This window comes from Dunckerocampus dactyliophorus, chromosome 6, assembly GCF_027744805.1.
Source record: "Dunckerocampus dactyliophorus isolate RoL2022-P2 chromosome 6, RoL_Ddac_1.1, whole genome shotgun sequence".
Taxonomy (NCBI): Eukaryota; Metazoa; Chordata; class Actinopteri; order Syngnathiformes; family Syngnathidae; genus Dunckerocampus; species Dunckerocampus dactyliophorus.
The window spans coordinates 2,126,431-2,144,215 of record NC_072824.1 but is presented as its reverse complement, the minus strand read 5'-3'; the positions used below and the strand labels follow the sequence as shown (position 1 = coordinate 2,144,215).

Sequence of the window (17,785 nt, the reverse complement as noted above, 5' to 3'; positions counted from 1 at the left end):
CCAGCCCCCAGCCCCCCCGGCACTAAGGAGACCTTGGAATTGTTCTGACTCTTCCCCTTTATACGGCACCCCTGGCCAATAGTGATCAGTATCGGCCAATTAAACTCATGGATGATCGGCAGAATAAAACCTTGATCGGAGCTTTACAGACTAATGAAAGCGCCCATAAAAATTGCCAATTTCTGACACTCCAAGCTCTGTAATATGCCTCACACACTTGTTAAAGCCATTTTAATGTATAAAATATATATGCACTCACCACTAGTGAATGATAAAGTAAGATGGTCGCTAGCCTTTAGTCTGGTTGTCAGGCTAGCGCTACAACCACGCTTATGTCTCCTGTGGCGTCTCCTCCATCTCCTTCTAAATCTATAATCCACGCTGCTTGCCTGTTGTAATTCCAGCTAAAACTTAACATTTGATATTAACTTTGTGTTCACCTCACTGCAGGTTTAGTTGACTGTGAAAGCTAATGCTGCCACAGCCACACAGTATGTATACAGTAGATGCCCCTACAACGTAAATAATCAGTTCCGAGAACCTTTACGTTATAGGGTTTTTATGTTATACGAAGCATAAAATACATATAAATAGCCTAATCTGTTCCAAGATCTTCCCAAACTCACCCCTTTGGCACTTCAAAATATTCAAAGTCCACCAAATATGGTGGGAAAATATAAGAAAACATTAACATAAACATAGTAGAGTAACATTCCAATATAAAATAAGGTAATCAATAACATAACTGTAAATGATTAAACCTGAAAAACAAAAACAATCTTACCGTTCATGAGATGTCTTGATCAGGAGCACAAGTGGAGGCAGGAAGGAGGAGGAGGACTAGCCTGAGTCGAAACGTGACTCAAAGAGTCTAAGAGTCTGATGGTCTCACAGACAAACGCACACGCACTACACGATAATGCTGTGTGCAGAATTTTAATTTGTAACTTAACTTAATTGTTTAAGTTAGTTTAAGGGCGACTATGAAGAGGAAGGGAGGTAGAAACTCACGTATGGGCTGTATAAGTCAGCCAATGAGATGAGAGCGTAGGCGCTGCCCCGATAATCAGCCAATGAGATGAGAGCATAGGCGGTGCCCCGATATTCAGCCAATGAGATGAGAGCGTAGGCGCTGTCCCGATAATCAGCCAATGAGATGAGAGTGGAGGCGGTGCCCCGAAAATCAACCAATGAGAGCGTGAAGAGTCAGAAGGCGTCACCAAGTGTTAGTCTGAGCTTGCACCGAGTTGAGGCATTTACGTATAAAGTTGATTGAAAAAAAAAAAAAACTCGCACCGACTTGACGCTTTACGTCCGTAGTACGATGTAAAAACTTTACATAAATTCTTTACGTTCAGTGGAACTTACGTAAAAGGAGGTTTGTGTTATGCGAGGTACTACTGTATATGCTGTATTATGCCACACATTTTGACTTTATTATCACGTACACTAGGTCCGCAACTTACGAACACAATTGGTTCCAGACGACCGTTCGCAAGTCGATTTGTTCGTAAGTCCAAAAAAAGATTTACCAATGATATAGGTACTACATGTACGTGTATACATATACAGTATATGCGTATGTATGTAAATATGAGTTTGAATGCAGTAGTAATATTAAACGAGGATAATTAATGAAAAAAGAAAAAAACAATAATAAAAATGATATAATAATACGTCGCACGGTGGTCTAGTGGTTAGCATGTTGGCCAACACAGTAACAGCTTGTAGATCGGGAAGACCTGGGTTGGATTCTCCCCTGGGCATTTCTGTGTGGAGTTTGCATGTTCTCCCCGTGTGCGCGTGGGTTTTCTCCGGGTACTCCGGCTTCCTCCCACATTCCAAAAAAAACCATGCAGGTGAGGTTAATTGGCGACTCTAAATTGTCCATAGGTATGAATGTGAGTGTGAATGGTGGTTTGTCTACATGTGCCCCGCCTGTCGCCCGAAGTCCAGCATGCCCCCGCGACCCTAATGAGGAAGAAGCGGTATAGAAAATGGATGGATGGATATAATAATACGTAATGATAAATGTTATTTACCTTTGAAGAGGAGTGGTCAAGCATACGTCGTGGTGGAGTTGGAGTTATTGAAAAAAGGACAAATGGTCGTCGTCGTTAGACTCTTCTAAAAGAGGTAGTGTTCTATGGGTGGTGTAGAATTAAGCAGGCCTATTAACTCTTCATAAACTTTAATCACACGCTCTGTCCGGGTTGTATCATACAGGGTCAGGCAAAATGATCTGACAGATTTGTAGGTCAAATAAAAGGCAAATAACGTAAAGAAACAAGAAAGTGTTTTTGTTTTGGAAAAGTACATATAATGCCATTCTGTTTCATTATGTTTTAAAAATTAAATCAGTCAAATGGGATCCATTATTGTCCACACCGTCAATGCAGATCCAGTAGCTGTGAAGTTGGTAACCCATAACAAGACGGTGTTTGGAGCTTGTACGGGATCATGTCTACCAAGATTGAAGAGCAAATGGAACACTGGTTGTGTTGCAGTTACAGATTTGTTTGTTTTGATAAACGTTTCCACAATGAAAGCGCGATGCTCAGCAGTCCAATTCATGGCAGCAACTGAAAAAGAAATGAAAAACAATGGCATTATAAAGAAACAAAGCAAAATGGCATTATATGGAAAAAAATGGCATTATATGTACTTTTCGAAAATAAAAACACTTTTTTTTGTTTCTTTACTTTATTTGCCTTTTATTTAACCTACAAATATGTCAGATCATTTTGCCTGACCCTGTACAACTACAACTTAGCCTTCCTCTCTCCTCTTCCTCTTCTTCCTCTACCTGTTGGTCCCATTAGCAGTGTCACAGTGCCCTCTACTGGTCAAGCATGCAGCAGTATAAATATGGAGTTCCAAAAGGCAAAATACATGAAAATATCGACCAGTCAGCTTGCTTTTGTATCTCCGAATGTTCGTATGTCGGATGTTCGTAAGTTGGGGACTTAGTGTATTCATAAATGACCACTAACTTAGGGTGACTGGGATGGCTTTCCCGCCAAAAAACGGCCTATTTTCACGAAGACAAAGCACGAACGGGCAAGTTTTTCAACAAATAAAAAAACAAATCATGTTTTTGGTGCTGTCAATTCTCAATCACGAATAGGCGGCGTTCTATTGTAAATGAGATTTAAAAAAAAATTTTTTTTAGTAGGGTCTCATTTGATTTTATACATTTGTCTTCTTTCTCAGACCACCTGTGGGTGCTTTTTCCCGACGTCGCCATGGTGATTGCCTCGGAGGTGGCGGTGGATGTGGTCAAGCACGCATTCATCACCAAATTCAACGACATCAGTGCTGACGTGAGTGCCTTTCGTGCGCCTCCAGCACGTCTGTCTGTCTGGCGGTGTCGGTGTTTGCATTGGACACTTGAGACACAACGGCAGCGTTAAACATCCTTTAAGGGGTCCCCGACATGGTTCATCAGCTTGCTTAAATATATTATATATTGTTTGTAACTATCTTCTACATTGTTCCATTTTCGAAAGCCAATAGTAAATTCTCAAAAATGACATTTATAATTCATGGCGCAGTTCTGCCTCATTTTCGGAAGTGATGTCACCGGATACGATCACTCAGGTAAACAGACGTGGCGGTGTACGAGACAGAGGATGTTTACAGTGATTATAGCAAAGATTTGAGCTATGTGTCAATAGTTTTTGAGGAGAAAAGAAGGGAGAAACATTTGGAAACGAAATAGAGAACTTTCAGAACATAGACTTGAGACATGGAGATGAAGATTGGTCGCCTTCAAAACACAGAACGGTAAGTGTAAATGACTCTGGAGTTGCTTATCCTTCAATTATTCTTTTAAATCATTTTCTTAATTTGCATAAAGTGGTCTTTGTAGCCTGATTCATTTTATATTTTGTCGCAGCCGCTGCCACCCTTAGTCAACATTTTGCTGTGAAAATATGTTCATATAAGATGTATAATGCTTTGCAGCCTTGTCGCTATCATGGAATAGTGTTTAGAAGACATTATGGAACAAGACTTACTACCAACTTTGATGCAGTGGTCGTTCTTCTTGTTTTTTTCCTGTATTAGCGGTGGAATAGCGTCCTTTTTTCAAAATGCATTTATAGCGTACTTTCAAGCCAAATGCTTCTTTTAAAAGTGTTCCTTCGAAGCAGTCATCAGTGAAATGACTGCATAGAACAGAACTCGAGGTGGGCGTCCATCTGTCTCTCGTTCTCTGCACTTGCTTCGTCCATTGTTGTCTTAAACCTTCCTCTTTTGGAAAAGAAAACAAACTTACAGTATCACTCGGCCACTGTGTACATCCAGCAGCAATACAACATTTTGGCATGACTACTATTTGGATGAAAAATATACTGAACCAAGTCCACCATCTACCTCGAAAAGCTGTTTGTTTTCTCTACTTTAGCTGAGAGGTGTCACCCCGATGACGTCACTTCCAGAAATGAGGCTAAACTGCGAGAGATAGCTCGTCATGGCTGCCGCCATCAACTATAAATGTCATTTTTGCCAATTTACTGTTAATAATAATAATAATAATGGAACAATGTAGAACATAACTACAAACAATATATAACATATTAAAGCAAAGCTGAGGAATCATCTCAGGGACCCTGTAAGTGTGTTTGAGTATGAAGCAACAGTGATGTGCCAGGGTTTGTATGGGAGACGACTTTAACAAGGAGATTTTCTTGAAAGTGGATTGAAAAGCTGATTAGGTGTTAAGTAACGCTTCTGCAAAAAAAATACAAAATAAAAAGCAAAAAATAATGTAAAGCCTGCTCCACGTCACGACACCGTGTGATGTCCTAACACAACATACTCTTTCCTGCTCACCGTTCACACTGACTGATGGGAAGAAGCACAGTGATGCAGTGGACCCCAGCACCACAGCAAGGGATTAACCCCCCTTTATCGCTAACACTGTCAAAGCTCATCACTAAACCCTCAATGACAGGAAGTCGGTCCTCACAATGAATCGCTTCTCATTTTAAACCCTGAAGTGTATTGAGGTAGCAGGCTGATTTGCAATATAGCCAAGCTAATATACAACAAGAAAACAAAAACATCTAAAATATGTGAAAATGGTATTATAAACAATAAAAAAAAAAGAAAATAAGTCAAATAATAAAACCATTCAAATAAATGATGAATTTACTTGACTACTTTAAGAATGAAAACTTTATTCACAATTCACACATGGCTCCGTCTACGATCCGTCAACATTTCAGCAGACAAACGTTTCACACAAACATTACCGTACCTCAAATGACTGAAGTATCCAAAGTATCGATATTTTCATTGGAGAATCGATTTCAGAGCATGAAGAGCGGGTATCGGAAGTATCGATCTTTCATTATCCATCCGCATATCACTACCAACAACTGTGAATGAGCTTTTTACTTACATGATATCATTTTCTGCCTGAGTAACATCATACGGTCATGTAACATTCCACACTACAAAATAAGTCACAAAAGTATCTGATTAATAGCGTATCTGACCAGAAGGGAAAAAGTTGTATCAGAACACCCATAGTCATCATACGCTATATGTTATCACGATACACTACGTGATTTCATTATATACTACATGATATCACTACATGTTATCATTATCCACTACATGTTGTCATTATCCACTACATGGTATCACTACATGTTATCATTATACACTATATGATATCACTACATTATGTCATTGTACTTTAGATGATATCACTGCATGTTATCATTATACACCACATGATATCACTACATTATATCATTATACAGTACATCAGGGGTCACCAACGTTTTTCCTTGTGAGAGCTACTTTTACAAAATGAAAATGGCCAAGAGCTACTCATTTTTGTAACATTTATTTTCAGAGCTCATTTTAAACCCAAACAAAGCGATTATGCTTGTTTTACCAGAACATGAACAAAATGCTGGTGTCCACAACTCCATCAATCCATCCATCCATCCATTTTCTATACCGCTTCATCCTCATTAGGGTTGCGGGGGCATGTTGGAGCCTATCCCAGTTGACTTCGGGCGACAGGCGGGGTACACCCTGGACTGGTCGCCAGCCAATCGCAGGGGTGTACTCAACTCACATGTTGTATTTCAGAATGCATTTCTTTCTACTGTTCTTTCATTAGTAACTGAAAACCTGAATGAAAAGCAGGCCACCTAGTGTGGTTGTGGGGGGCTACCTGGTGCCCGCGGGAACCACGTTGGTGACCCCTGTTATACATTATGTGGTATCGCTACATGTTATCATTGTACACTACATGATATCACTGCATTATGTCATTATACACTACATGATATCAGTACATTATATCATTATACGCTACGCGGTATCACTACATGTTATCATTATACACTACATGATATCACTACATGTTATCATTATACACCACATGATATCATTACATTATATCATTATACACTACGTGGTATCACTACATGTTATCGTTATACACTACATTATACAGTCAAACTTGTCTATAGCGGCCACTAGAGGGAGTCTGTGGAAAGTGGCCGCTATAGACAGGTGGCCTCTATAGACAGGTTGGCATCCAGTTTGAATGTCGACCAGTAGAGGAACAAAAAAAAGAAAAAAAGGGGAGGGGATTAATAATAATGTTGACCAGTAGAGGGCACTGCGGACTGCGGATAAAAGTTGTACAGCACTACTAGGCTTGTTATTATCATGGTTCATGGTTCATGGTTTTAATTCATCCTGAACATGCATATTGAGTCAAACAGTAGCACATCACATAGTACAATTCACAATTTTGCATGTCCAAAAAGGAGTAGGAAGAAGCAAAGCTTATTTAATCCTACCCCTCATCAGTTTCACATCAGTTGCAATACATTTATTCACCTCTTGTTCTTCCAAGTGTACTTTGTAGGTCTACATGACAATGTAGTGCAATCATAGCCAAGGTTTTTACTTACTAAAAGGAAGCTAGAGACTTAATAATAACTGATAGAATATATCCACCACCCACAGAACAAAGCTGTGCTAGTAATGTCTTACGCTTGTTTTTTATAATTTACTTTTTACAGCTTTAGTTCATCAGGAAGTGACGGTGGGCGTCCCGAGCAGGAGAGCTAGGCTCAGTGCTAGCTGTGAGTTTGGAGAGAGTTGGGAAGTGTGTTTATGTTGGCGTGGATGTAAAGTCCTGCAGTGTTCTCCGCTGTTAATAAAGCCATTAAAGTGTATCGGCGACGTGAGTCTCTCCTTCCCCACAACAAGCGGCATTACAGTATTGACCAGTGCACACCAGGAAATAAACGGTGTCATTTCTTACAGGCATTGGCTGGACAGCTATGTAGTGGGGCTTGTTTAACCTTTGCCTTGTGGGCAAGCAGGAAGGAGAGACGATGCTGAGAGATGTGTGTGTGTTCTGAGCTGCTGTCTGGTGGCCGCGTTCAAGAAATAAAGTTGGCAGAAGCAACAGGAGAAGTTTCCTTCTTTGCTTCGGAGCTGAATAACACTGACAAGTTAACAGACTAGTAGCGAACGGAAAAGAAGACGGCTTTTTTTGTGTCAAATACAGAAGATGAGGACTTTGATGGATTTGTGGATGAGGATTGATGATAAATAACGTGAGTACATTCTAAAATACTTCAATTAAGTACAACCCAACTCAGTTTTGCTCCCGCTGCCGCATGCATGCTAGCGTATGTTTATTTTTTAATAAACATGCTGGGAGCACGTCCTGTTCCCAGCATACTTTGCGGTAATGTTTTGGTGCAAATGCTCTTAAAGTTACATGTTTGACCAGGAAATAGCAAGCTCAAAAGAAGACGGCTTTTTTATGTGGAACAACTGACAGTTTGTGTGGATCTTGTGAATGATTGTGACTGAGCTAGGACTCAGTAATTAAAGTCTACACACGACGGCTTCATTGATTGAAAAACAAAACTTTTTCGTGCATGAAGCTTCTACTTGAGTCGGTAATTTGGCCGCTATATGCAGTCAGATATTGACCAAGGGAGACAAAATGGGTGGCCGCTGGCCGCTATAGGCAGGTGGCCGTTCTATAAAGGTGGCCGCTAAGACAGGTTTGACTGTATCATTGTACACTACATGTTATCATTATACACGATATCACTATATGTTATCATTATACACTACATAATAGCACAACATTAATTATTATACACTACATTATATGATTGTACACTACACTCTACATCATTATACACTACTGTACATGATATATCATACACTATATGATATCATTATCCAATACATATTACTTACTACATGTTATCATTATACACTACACTGAATTCCAGTTCTATTAAAAAGCAGAGTTCTGATCTGTTCTCCTTCCTGTCTTTCACGCCGCAGGTGTACGGGGAGTACCGAGCCAGCCTCGCCTTTGACCTCGTCAGCAGTCGACAAAAAAATGTACACAGCAAACGTCATCAAGTAGACGGCCGCTGTGTGTTGCGTGTTAATGGCGTTGTATGTGTGTATGTGTGTGTGTGTGTGTGTGTGTGTGTGTGTGTGCAGGCTTATACAGACTACAGCGACTCTGTCTCCAGAAGAATGGGCTTCATTCCTCTTCCTCTAGCGCTCCTGGTTGGTATCCTGGTCTCTTGAACTCGGCGTGATGGTGATGGTGTATTTCCTGTCATGTGTTTCTTTTCCGCAGCTGATCCGAGTGGTGACCAGCTCAGTGAAGATCCAGGGCTCGCTCTCCTTCATGTGTGTGCTGCTCTTTTATTTGGGGTAAATAAATGTCAGCCTGCCTGCCTGCTTGCTCACTTGTTGTTTTTTAAAATTGAAGTTGAGAATAATTTGTTCATCTTTGTTCATCTTTTTTTCTTTTTTTTGTTGTTGTTGTTTTTTGAGCAGGCTGATCACCCTGAAGGTGCTCAACAGCATCGTTCTGCTCGGCACGTCTTGCGTGTTCGTCAAAGAGGCCAACATGGAGGAGAAGCTCTTTGACCCGCCGCCCTCGGCCGTCTCCAGTCGCGTCAACTCCAGGGCGAATCGCACCAAAGCGCAGCACACTGCGCCCCAGCCAGGTAGCGCACAAAGTGCCATCCATCACTTTACCAACAATAATAATCATAATCATAATAAAATTAGTATTATTATTGTTACAAACTAGAAAAGAACATTAAAAACCCCACATTCATTTTGATTTAAAAAAAAGAAAAATTAATTTGAGGTTTGAAAACCAAAAGAAAAATGAATGTGGGGTTTTTATTGGCTGCAAGCTATTAAAGAAATTAAAACCCCAATTCATTTTTCTTTTCTTTGTTTGGGGGTGCGAAAAACATGAAAAATTAATTTGAGGTTTATTTTTCGTTAAAAAAAAAAGAATTTGGGATTTTGGGGAAAAAAAGAACCTCAAATAAATTTTTATTTTTTCCCCCCAAAAAAAACAGAAAAATTTATTGGGGGTTTTTATTAGCTTCAGGCTAGAAAAAAAAACAAAAACCCAAAATTTTTCATTTGTCATTTTTTTAGGAAAAAAAAAGACAAATGAATTTGGAGTTTTGAAAAAAAAAAAAAAATTAACCCCAAATGAAAAATTTATTTGAGGTTTTGAAAACATTTTTTTTTTTTTAATGAATTTGTTTTGTTTTTTTTTTGTTTGTTTTTTTTTCTAGCTTGCAGCTAATAAAAACCCCAAATTCATTTTTTTTCCCCCCCGCCAAAAAAGACAAATAAATTTTTAATTTTTGGTTTTGGTGTGTTGTTAATTTTTCTTTTTTTTCATTCCCAAAACTGATGAAAAACAAATTTGGGGTCAATTTTTGTCAAACCCCCCCCCCAAGAAAGAAAAATGAACCCCAAATTCATTTTTCATATTAACAAAAAAAATAAAAGAAAAATGAATTTGGCCTTTTTATTAGCTGCAATAAAAACCCCAAATTCATTTTCCATTTTTATTTCCCCACCCCACCCAAAAAAAGAAAAATAAATTTGGGTTAAACTATCTTTTTTTTCTTTCTTCAAAACCCCAAATTATTATTTTTTGTTGGGGAAAAAAAAGAAAAAGTATTTGCTGGAAGCTAGAAAAACAAACAATTTCCCAAATCAATTTTTCATAAAAAAAACACCCAAATTCAGCACGTTCTAACATTTGAAGGTGGTGAAAAACTATGTGTTGCATTGTCATTGACCAGCCTCCTAGTGGGATTACAAGTTTCCGAGGTTCCGCCTTATTGTGGCTCAACTATTTCCTTCCTAAACAGCACACTCACCCACCCCCACCCCCACCCCACTTTTCTGCAGAAGCCGCCACAGACAAAGGAGGAATACCGCTGGCGTCAGTCAGCCCCCAACCAGCGCACGTGCCAGAAACCCCCGCCCCCGCCGCGCTCCCCAAGAGCGACTCCGACGTTTTCCTCACCACCCCCGACGAGGACGAGGACGATATTGTTAAAATCATCAACACCGACACGGGCCTGGACGAGGATGTGCTTGCCCGTAGAACGCCCAAAAAGGACCTGCTGGAGATAGACCGCTTCACCATCTGTGGCAATCGCATCGACTGAACGCCACCAGGACCTGGGAACCGGGGTGGAGGCGGTCGCTGACCGGGAAGCGCGCCACGGATCGGGGTTCCATGCGCACAGCTGAGCCAATCAGTATTTATTAATTTATTGCTGACAGAAGCCAGCCGGGGCATTAAGCTGCTCCTCCAGGATGTCCCGGCCGGGCAGGAGGACCATCACAAGTCCACTCGGCTCACGGGACCGCCCCTCGGCTGCACGACCCGCCACCAAGGGTGCGAGAGTGACGTGGAGCCTAAAGCGTCTCGTACAGAGTGCTGTCATGTTACAGCTGCGCTGGGTTTGCGAAAGCACAATCCACCGAAAATTCTTTCATTTTGAATGGTTTCTTTTAGCGAAAAGTCAGTGTTTTTATTGAGCATGGCAGCTGAAAGACTGACGTGGCTGTTGTGTTCTATCCAACACAGGAAGTGTAGCCGCACACCTTTCTAGATCAAATCACGCAGGGTATTCTTCTTTCACTTTAACTTGGCAAATGACTGCTATGGCTCCTTTTTTGCACTCTTTCGTTTTCACCTGCGAACCGTCGAACCGTAAACTCAGTAAAGTCGTGTTTGCAGGGCAAATCTTTCATATCATTCAAATAGGAAGTGTTTTGCACAATGAGTTTTTCTCCATGGTTATTTGTCATGCGTGAATATTGGGCTTCCTTTACAGCAGGGGTGTCCAAAGTAAGACCCAATTTTTCATTTGTATTTTTATTGACCTGCACCATATTGTAAGAACGAAATGAAACACGGCCTGCTTTAGAAAGGAAGAATGCAAAGACAACACCAAGCTACTAGAAAAACACCGGCACTGTTTTTACCAAACATCGAGAAACCACCGCCCTCCGTTTGCATTCCATTTTTATGAGGTGAACAATTGTGGACACCCCTCTTCGAGAGCACAGTAGACCCCCGCCACTGGAGATGGTTACGGGCCAAGACCGAAACATGCCTATTTTTGATTGCAATCCAAGGGTAGGCAACCTGCGGCCCGCCTCCTTTTTGTGGCTCATGACAAAAGAAAACCAAAAAGTGATTTATTTGTGGAATTATTGTCTACATACTACTTTATATCTTGTAGGTCACACTGAAACTTGAACTCATTCAATCCCAGCCCTTTTTCAAAAGACAACCCCTTCAGTTTGCTGGCCATTTTAGACCATTTTGACTGATCTTTCAACACAGAGTATTGTGTTCTATGGTTATACAAACATGGAACCTAGCAAAAGAAACATTACACTCCCCTCTTTCATCAGAAAACAAAGTTAGTTTCTACCTTTTTGCCTTCTGTAGTAATCAGCAGTAGAACATAGGCAAGTTTCAGGAAAATATCAGTTCCCTACTAAAAAGGGAGAAAACCAGGTTTTTGTAAAAAGATACCTTTCACTTTGACACAAATATTAAAAAACTATAAAACATATAATATAACCATGAACTATTTACAGTTTTCACATTTGGAACTGAACTGTGTGTGTGTGTGTGTGTGCACGTGTGTGCGCGCAAGTGCATGCGTTAAAAATTTCCCTACAACGCGTAACCTTCTGCGCGCGACACTCCTCCACTTCCTCCGTCCTGTCGTGTGTGTTTTTTTTCATTCAAATTCACACGCCGGGCTCTTATTGAATCCTCTTCTGCCACCTTGTGGCAGGTTTTATGGCTTCAAACGTAACATCCATTAGTGTGCAATTGCGTCGTCGCCTCTTTTTGCCTCTCGCGCAAAAAACCCCATAAAAGACATTGGGCGTTTGGGATTATAAATGCCTCTCACACGTATTGGAGGCATTTTACACTTGCAGTTCTCCACATGAAGAAAGAGTTGCAGGCGTACAGGAGACAGGACAGTCCAGCGGAACCTCGGTTCATTCTTTTTCCATACCACTCGTCTGTAGCTCTGATAACCGATCATTTGAAAGAATGATTGGCCAATGAGGCGAAATTACCCGTACTGTGCGAGTGAGCAAATCAAGCGCTCCTTTTTTGACATTAACGGCCTGCCGCAACTTCCCCTGAGCTCACTCGGAAATTAACTTTCGCTTTCCGAGGAAGACATTTTGTACCAAAAACCCCATCGAGCACATCAAAAAAACCTCATCAGTCAGCGCCGCCGCGTTTGAAAAGTCCAAAAGGTTTGCCAGAGACCTCCGTGGCGTCCCACCGGCTGCTCGGAGCAGCGCACCTTCTTGGGCCACGCCAGGTGCATCCGATATCTCCCGTTTTCATCATGAATTACTTCCAAAAGGCGCGATGAAAGCCATAATGTGGGGAAACCAAGGCAATTTTTCCCGTAGGAAATCATTTTAATCCAATGAATCCACTCCAGACACCCCCAAATTTAGAGCAAAAAATACATTTTACAGGAAATAATTCTAGTTTTACATGTGAAATAATAACAAATGAGGAACAGATGGAACTCAGTGTTGATGCGGGCTTCCCATGTATCCTAGTGAGATTGAATTCCATAGCGTTGCTCCCCTTCTGCATCAAATTGCTGCCACTCGCAGCGTGCTTTGGCCCCATGGCGGGTTATTTAGCAGCCACTCTCAAACTCGAAAAGCACTCGGAGAGCGCAGACCTCCACCAAGCGCCATAGTTGCCCCCCATATTTGATTTACAGCATAAATATTAGTCCTACATTTATTTGATCTACGTATTTAGAATCCTTCACCATGAAAACATACCATGGAAGGGTTTGAATGACTTAAAGAATGCCAACAATGCTAACATGCTAATATCTAGTATAATGGCGCTAATTGTTTGTATAAGTGCCTACCTCTGAAAATGCTACAAATGTTAGTGTAATTATGTTCGCATGCTAACATGCTAGCATGACAGCGCCAAGTGTCTGCTTAAGTTAATATTCATGAAAATCGCAAAGAATGCTAGTATGCTTATGCTTAGCGTGCTAGCAATGCTAACATGCTAAAGTTAGCATGGTATCACCTAGCATAATAGTGTCTACTTATGAAAATGGCTAAAAATGCTACCATGCTGAAGTTAGCATGCTAACAGCTAGCATGATAGTACAAAGTGTGCATACAAGTGTCTACCCCTGAAAATGGTTAAAAATGCTACTATGCTATTAGCATGCTAGCAATGCTAATGGGGGGGGGGTGGTATGAAACCCGAGGTTTGACTGTATCATACTTGCAAAACGTGGAGCTAGGCAACATGTCTTCCTGCTGGAAAATGTTGAATGAATTGACTTGAGAGACAGCGTCCTCTGCTGGACTCATTGCTGCAGCACACCTTTTTGTTTTGTATGCCATTTACCATGAAAAGACAAAGTAGTTCCAATTTAAATGAGTTCAAATAATAATGTGGGGGAGGGAATGCCATGCTGTGAGTATGTGAGGATCTACTGGACTTCCTGTCTCCTCAAAGTTGGACCTTGTTTTCATGGTTGGGGGGTTGTTGTTTTCTGTGGACGTGATTCCACTGCCAAGACGTCCTTTGTCCACTTTAAGCTTGAAATGGCAGGATGACATCATTGCATGTTTTATACGGAGATCATCTTCCAATGAATACAGTCGCCCCTCGTTTATGGCGGTTGCTTGGGTCCAGACATGCCAGCGATAAGTGAATTTAAGCCAAGTAGGATTCAAAATTGCAATGTTTTTGACATGGAAGTAGAGGATGCTGGTATTTCATCATCATCATCATCATGCTGGCCTCATGTTAAATCGCGTACCTCAATGCAACCCATCCAAGCTTCCTTCTCATTCAACGCACAGGAGTAGAACAAACGATGCTGATTCATCATGTTTGTTGACCGTATTCTTCATTTGTGTCGTTTCAGTCGTGTGTCGGTCTGCGTAGCAGCAGAAGAAAGCATGTTTTGTTTGGGAAGAGTGGAAGGCTTGATGAATGCGTGTGTGTCCTCCAGACAAACGCCACGCTCTTCTGTTTCCGCTTCAATTTGCAGCAGATTGTGGGCTGTGACGCCATTGAACACACCACCACGGAGCGTTAGGGCCACGCTGGGGAAAAAAAGGGAATAAAATGAGTACATTTACAAGGAAAAAATAGCACATTTACGAGAAAAAATGTCAAATGTACAAGAGTCGTAAATTAACGAGGAAAGAGTCGCAAATTTGAGACAAAAGTTGTACATTTTCAAGCAGGTGGTCGTACATTTATGAGAGAAAAAGTCATACATGTACGAGAAAAGTCATAAGTCTATGAGAAAAAGTTGCAAATCTCCGAGAAAAAAAGTCGCAAATTTACGAGAAAAAAGTAGGAAATTTAGAAGAAAAAAAGTTGTAAATTAAAAAAAAAAAGAAATGTCAAATCTATGAGAAAAAGGTTGTAAATGTAAGAGAAAAAAGTTGCAAACTTCCAAAAAGTCATAAATCTACGAGAAAAAAGTCGCAAACCTGAAAGAAAAAAACGTCTAAAGAGAAAAGTAATACATTTATGAGAGCAAAATGTCAAATCTACGGGAAAAAAAAGTTGTAAATCTAAAAGAAAAAAGTAGTACATTTATGAGGATAAAAGGTGTAAATTTATGAGAAAAAAGTCAGTTTACAAGAAAAAAGTAAAGTAACAAGAAAAAGTCATATTCGTAAATTTGCAAGAAAAAAGTCGTAGGTTTACAAGAAAAAGTCAAATCTACGAAAAAAGTCATACATTGATGAGTCCATTTATGTTGTAAATTTACGTTTTTATTCCCTGAAATTTGCAGCTTTTTTCCCATAAATTTAAGACTTTTTCTCATAATTTTCCGACTTTTCTCAGAAATTTACGACTTAATTCTAAATTCATAAATTTGCAAGAAAAAAGGTGTAAATTTACGAGAACCAAGTCTTAAATTTACGAGAAAAAGTACAAATACACGAATAAAGTTGTAAATTTATTTACGAGAAAAAAAGTCATAAATTTACGAGAATAAAGTGAAAAATTTACAAGAAAAAGTCTTAAATTTACGAGAAAAATGTTGTACAAAAAAAACCTTACATTTATGAGTAAAAGTCTTAAATGAATGAGAATAAAGTCATAAATTTATGAGAAAAATGTTGCACATTTACAAGAAAAAAAGTCGTACATTTACGAGAAAAAAGTCCTAAATTTACGAGAATAAAGTAAAAAATTAATGAGAAAAAGTCTTAAATTTATTTAAAAAATGTGTTAATTTACGTGAATAAAGTCGTAAATGTATGAGAAAAAACCTGGTAACTTTATGTGACAAGCGTTCATGTGGAGGGGGCGGGGCAAGGAAGGTGGAAGTGATATGATGCTAACCCATGCTAATCTGTTTGTGCTCAACCGCTCTGTTTTGCTGCCACGTTCTAAATAAAAGCTTGCCTGAAGCGAGAGGAAAGTTTCCTTCCTTCCTTCCTGAAGAGCTGTGCTCTACTTTCCCTGTGACACGTATGACAGCATGAAAATGCATGCGTGAAATACTGCATGGTTTTTAAAACAAGGTGAATTTTGTCTGAAAAGAAACGAATCTTGAAGATGGCGTCGTCTCATATTTGGATCAACACGGGATTGGTGTATAGCAGGGGTCTCCAAAGTGCGGCCTGGCGGCCATTTGTGGCTCGTGGCACATTCTAAAAAGGTATTATTTTACAAGAAAACTTTATTTAAAAAAATCCCAGCAGCAGCAAAAAAAACTAGAAAAATCAGCAGTGATTCTGCAAAAATACAATCCAAACATTCAGGGAAATGAGAAAATGAGAAAAAGTAGTCCTTTCAGAGAATAACATAATCTCACGAGGAGAAATAACCTCATTTTATTAGTTGACCGTTTTTATCATAATGTTATGAGAAACAAACAAACACTTTTGGACAAATTAGATTGTGGAAAAAAGTTGCAATATTATGAGGATAAAGTCATGATATTACCACAGGAACATCTACAAGAAGAAATAATTGGGGGGAAAAAACAACAGCGGAAATGAAACAAAAACACATGTAATTTTAAAGGAAAAAAGACAAAATATTAAGAGAAGAATTCTTTAAAAAGTCACAATTTCACAAGAATAAAGTCCTAATAATAATAATAATAATAATAACTAAAAGTCATAAAAGTTGTAATTTGGGACAATTAAATTGAGGAAAAAGTTGGACAAAAGTCAAAATATTATGAGAATAAAGAAATATTTCCAGAAGAAAATTTACAAGAAAAGAAATGGTTTTGAAAAAAAACAGCCGAAATGAGAAAAAAAAGGAATTTTACAGGAATAAAGTCAAATTATGAAGAGAAAAAAAGTTTAATCCTGGACAATTAAATTGGGGGAAAGTTGTAATATTATGGGGATAAAGTCTAAATATAATGAGAATAAAGTCAGAATATTATGAGAAAAAAATTACAAGAACAAAGTTTGAAAGCTGGGGAAAAAACATCAAAAATGAAAAAAACAGATGCAATTTTACAGGTATAAAGTCAAAATATTCAGAGAAAAACTCCCAATTTCACAAGAATAAACTCGTAATATAAGGAAAAATAACATCATTTTAGTAGCACGGAGTTGGAATTGTAGTTTTTTTAAGTCGTAAAAGTTGTAATCTTGGACAATTAAATTGAGGAAAAAGTTGTCATATTATGGGAATAAAGTCAAAATATTAAGAAAATACAAGAAGAAATAGTTGGAAAAAAACAGATGTCATTTTATGGGAATAAAATAAAATATTACAAGAAAAGAGCTTAGAAAGTCACAATTTATGAGAATAAAATCCTAATTTTAGGAAAAATAACATCATTTTAGTAGCTCAGAGTTGAAATTGTAAAAACATTTACGAGAAAAGTCGTAAGTCTAGAAGAAACAAGTACTAAATCTATGAGAAAAAAAGTTGTAAATTTACAAGAACATTTACGCGAAAAAAAAGTCATAAATCTACGATTAAAAGTCATATATATGAGAAAAACAGTTGTAAAGCCATTTGCGAGAATAAGCCGTAAATTTACGAGAATAAAAGTTGTAAATTTTTGAGAAAAAAACGGACATATATGAGAAAAAAGTCGTAAATCTACGAGAAAGAAGATGTAGTTTATGAGGAAAAATTTACAAGAGAAAAGTTCTAAATGTATAAGAAAAAAAGTCATAAATTTACAAAAAGTAGTCAATTGCAAGAAGGAAAGTCATAAATCTATGGAAAAAAAGTTGCAAATTTACAAGAAAAAAGTCATAACTTTACAAGAAAAAACGTAAATTTATGAGAAAAAATGCAAAATCTAAGAGAAAAAAGTCATACATTTGCTAAAAAAAAGTCATAAATTCTCGCAAAAAAGTCCTACATTTCCAAGAAAAAAAGTCGTAAGTC

The 17,785-nt window shown here is 38.8% G+C and overlaps 1 protein-coding gene across 2 annotated transcripts in view; it reads left to right on the top strand.

Moving 5' to 3' along the window:
* The window catches only part of tapt1b (transmembrane anterior posterior transformation 1b), a 27,364-nt gene extending 9,579 nt beyond the window's left edge, over positions 1–17,785 (top strand). The window contains exons 9-14 of one of the 2 annotated variants that reach the window (XM_054778079.1): positions 3,214–3,323; positions 8,353–8,412; positions 8,518–8,586; positions 8,660–8,736; positions 8,863–9,035; positions 10,255–17,785. In XM_054778079.1, coding sequence (XP_054634054.1) covers positions 3,214–3,323; positions 8,353–8,412; positions 8,518–8,586; positions 8,660–8,736; positions 8,863–9,035; positions 10,255–10,517 — 752 coding nt within the window. In that variant the 3' untranslated portion in view covers positions 10,518–17,785. Of the gene's footprint in view, positions 1–3,213; positions 3,324–8,352; positions 8,587–8,659; positions 8,737–8,862; positions 9,036–10,254 lie in introns of both variants that reach the window. The other variant, XM_054778078.1, reaches the window with a different exon arrangement.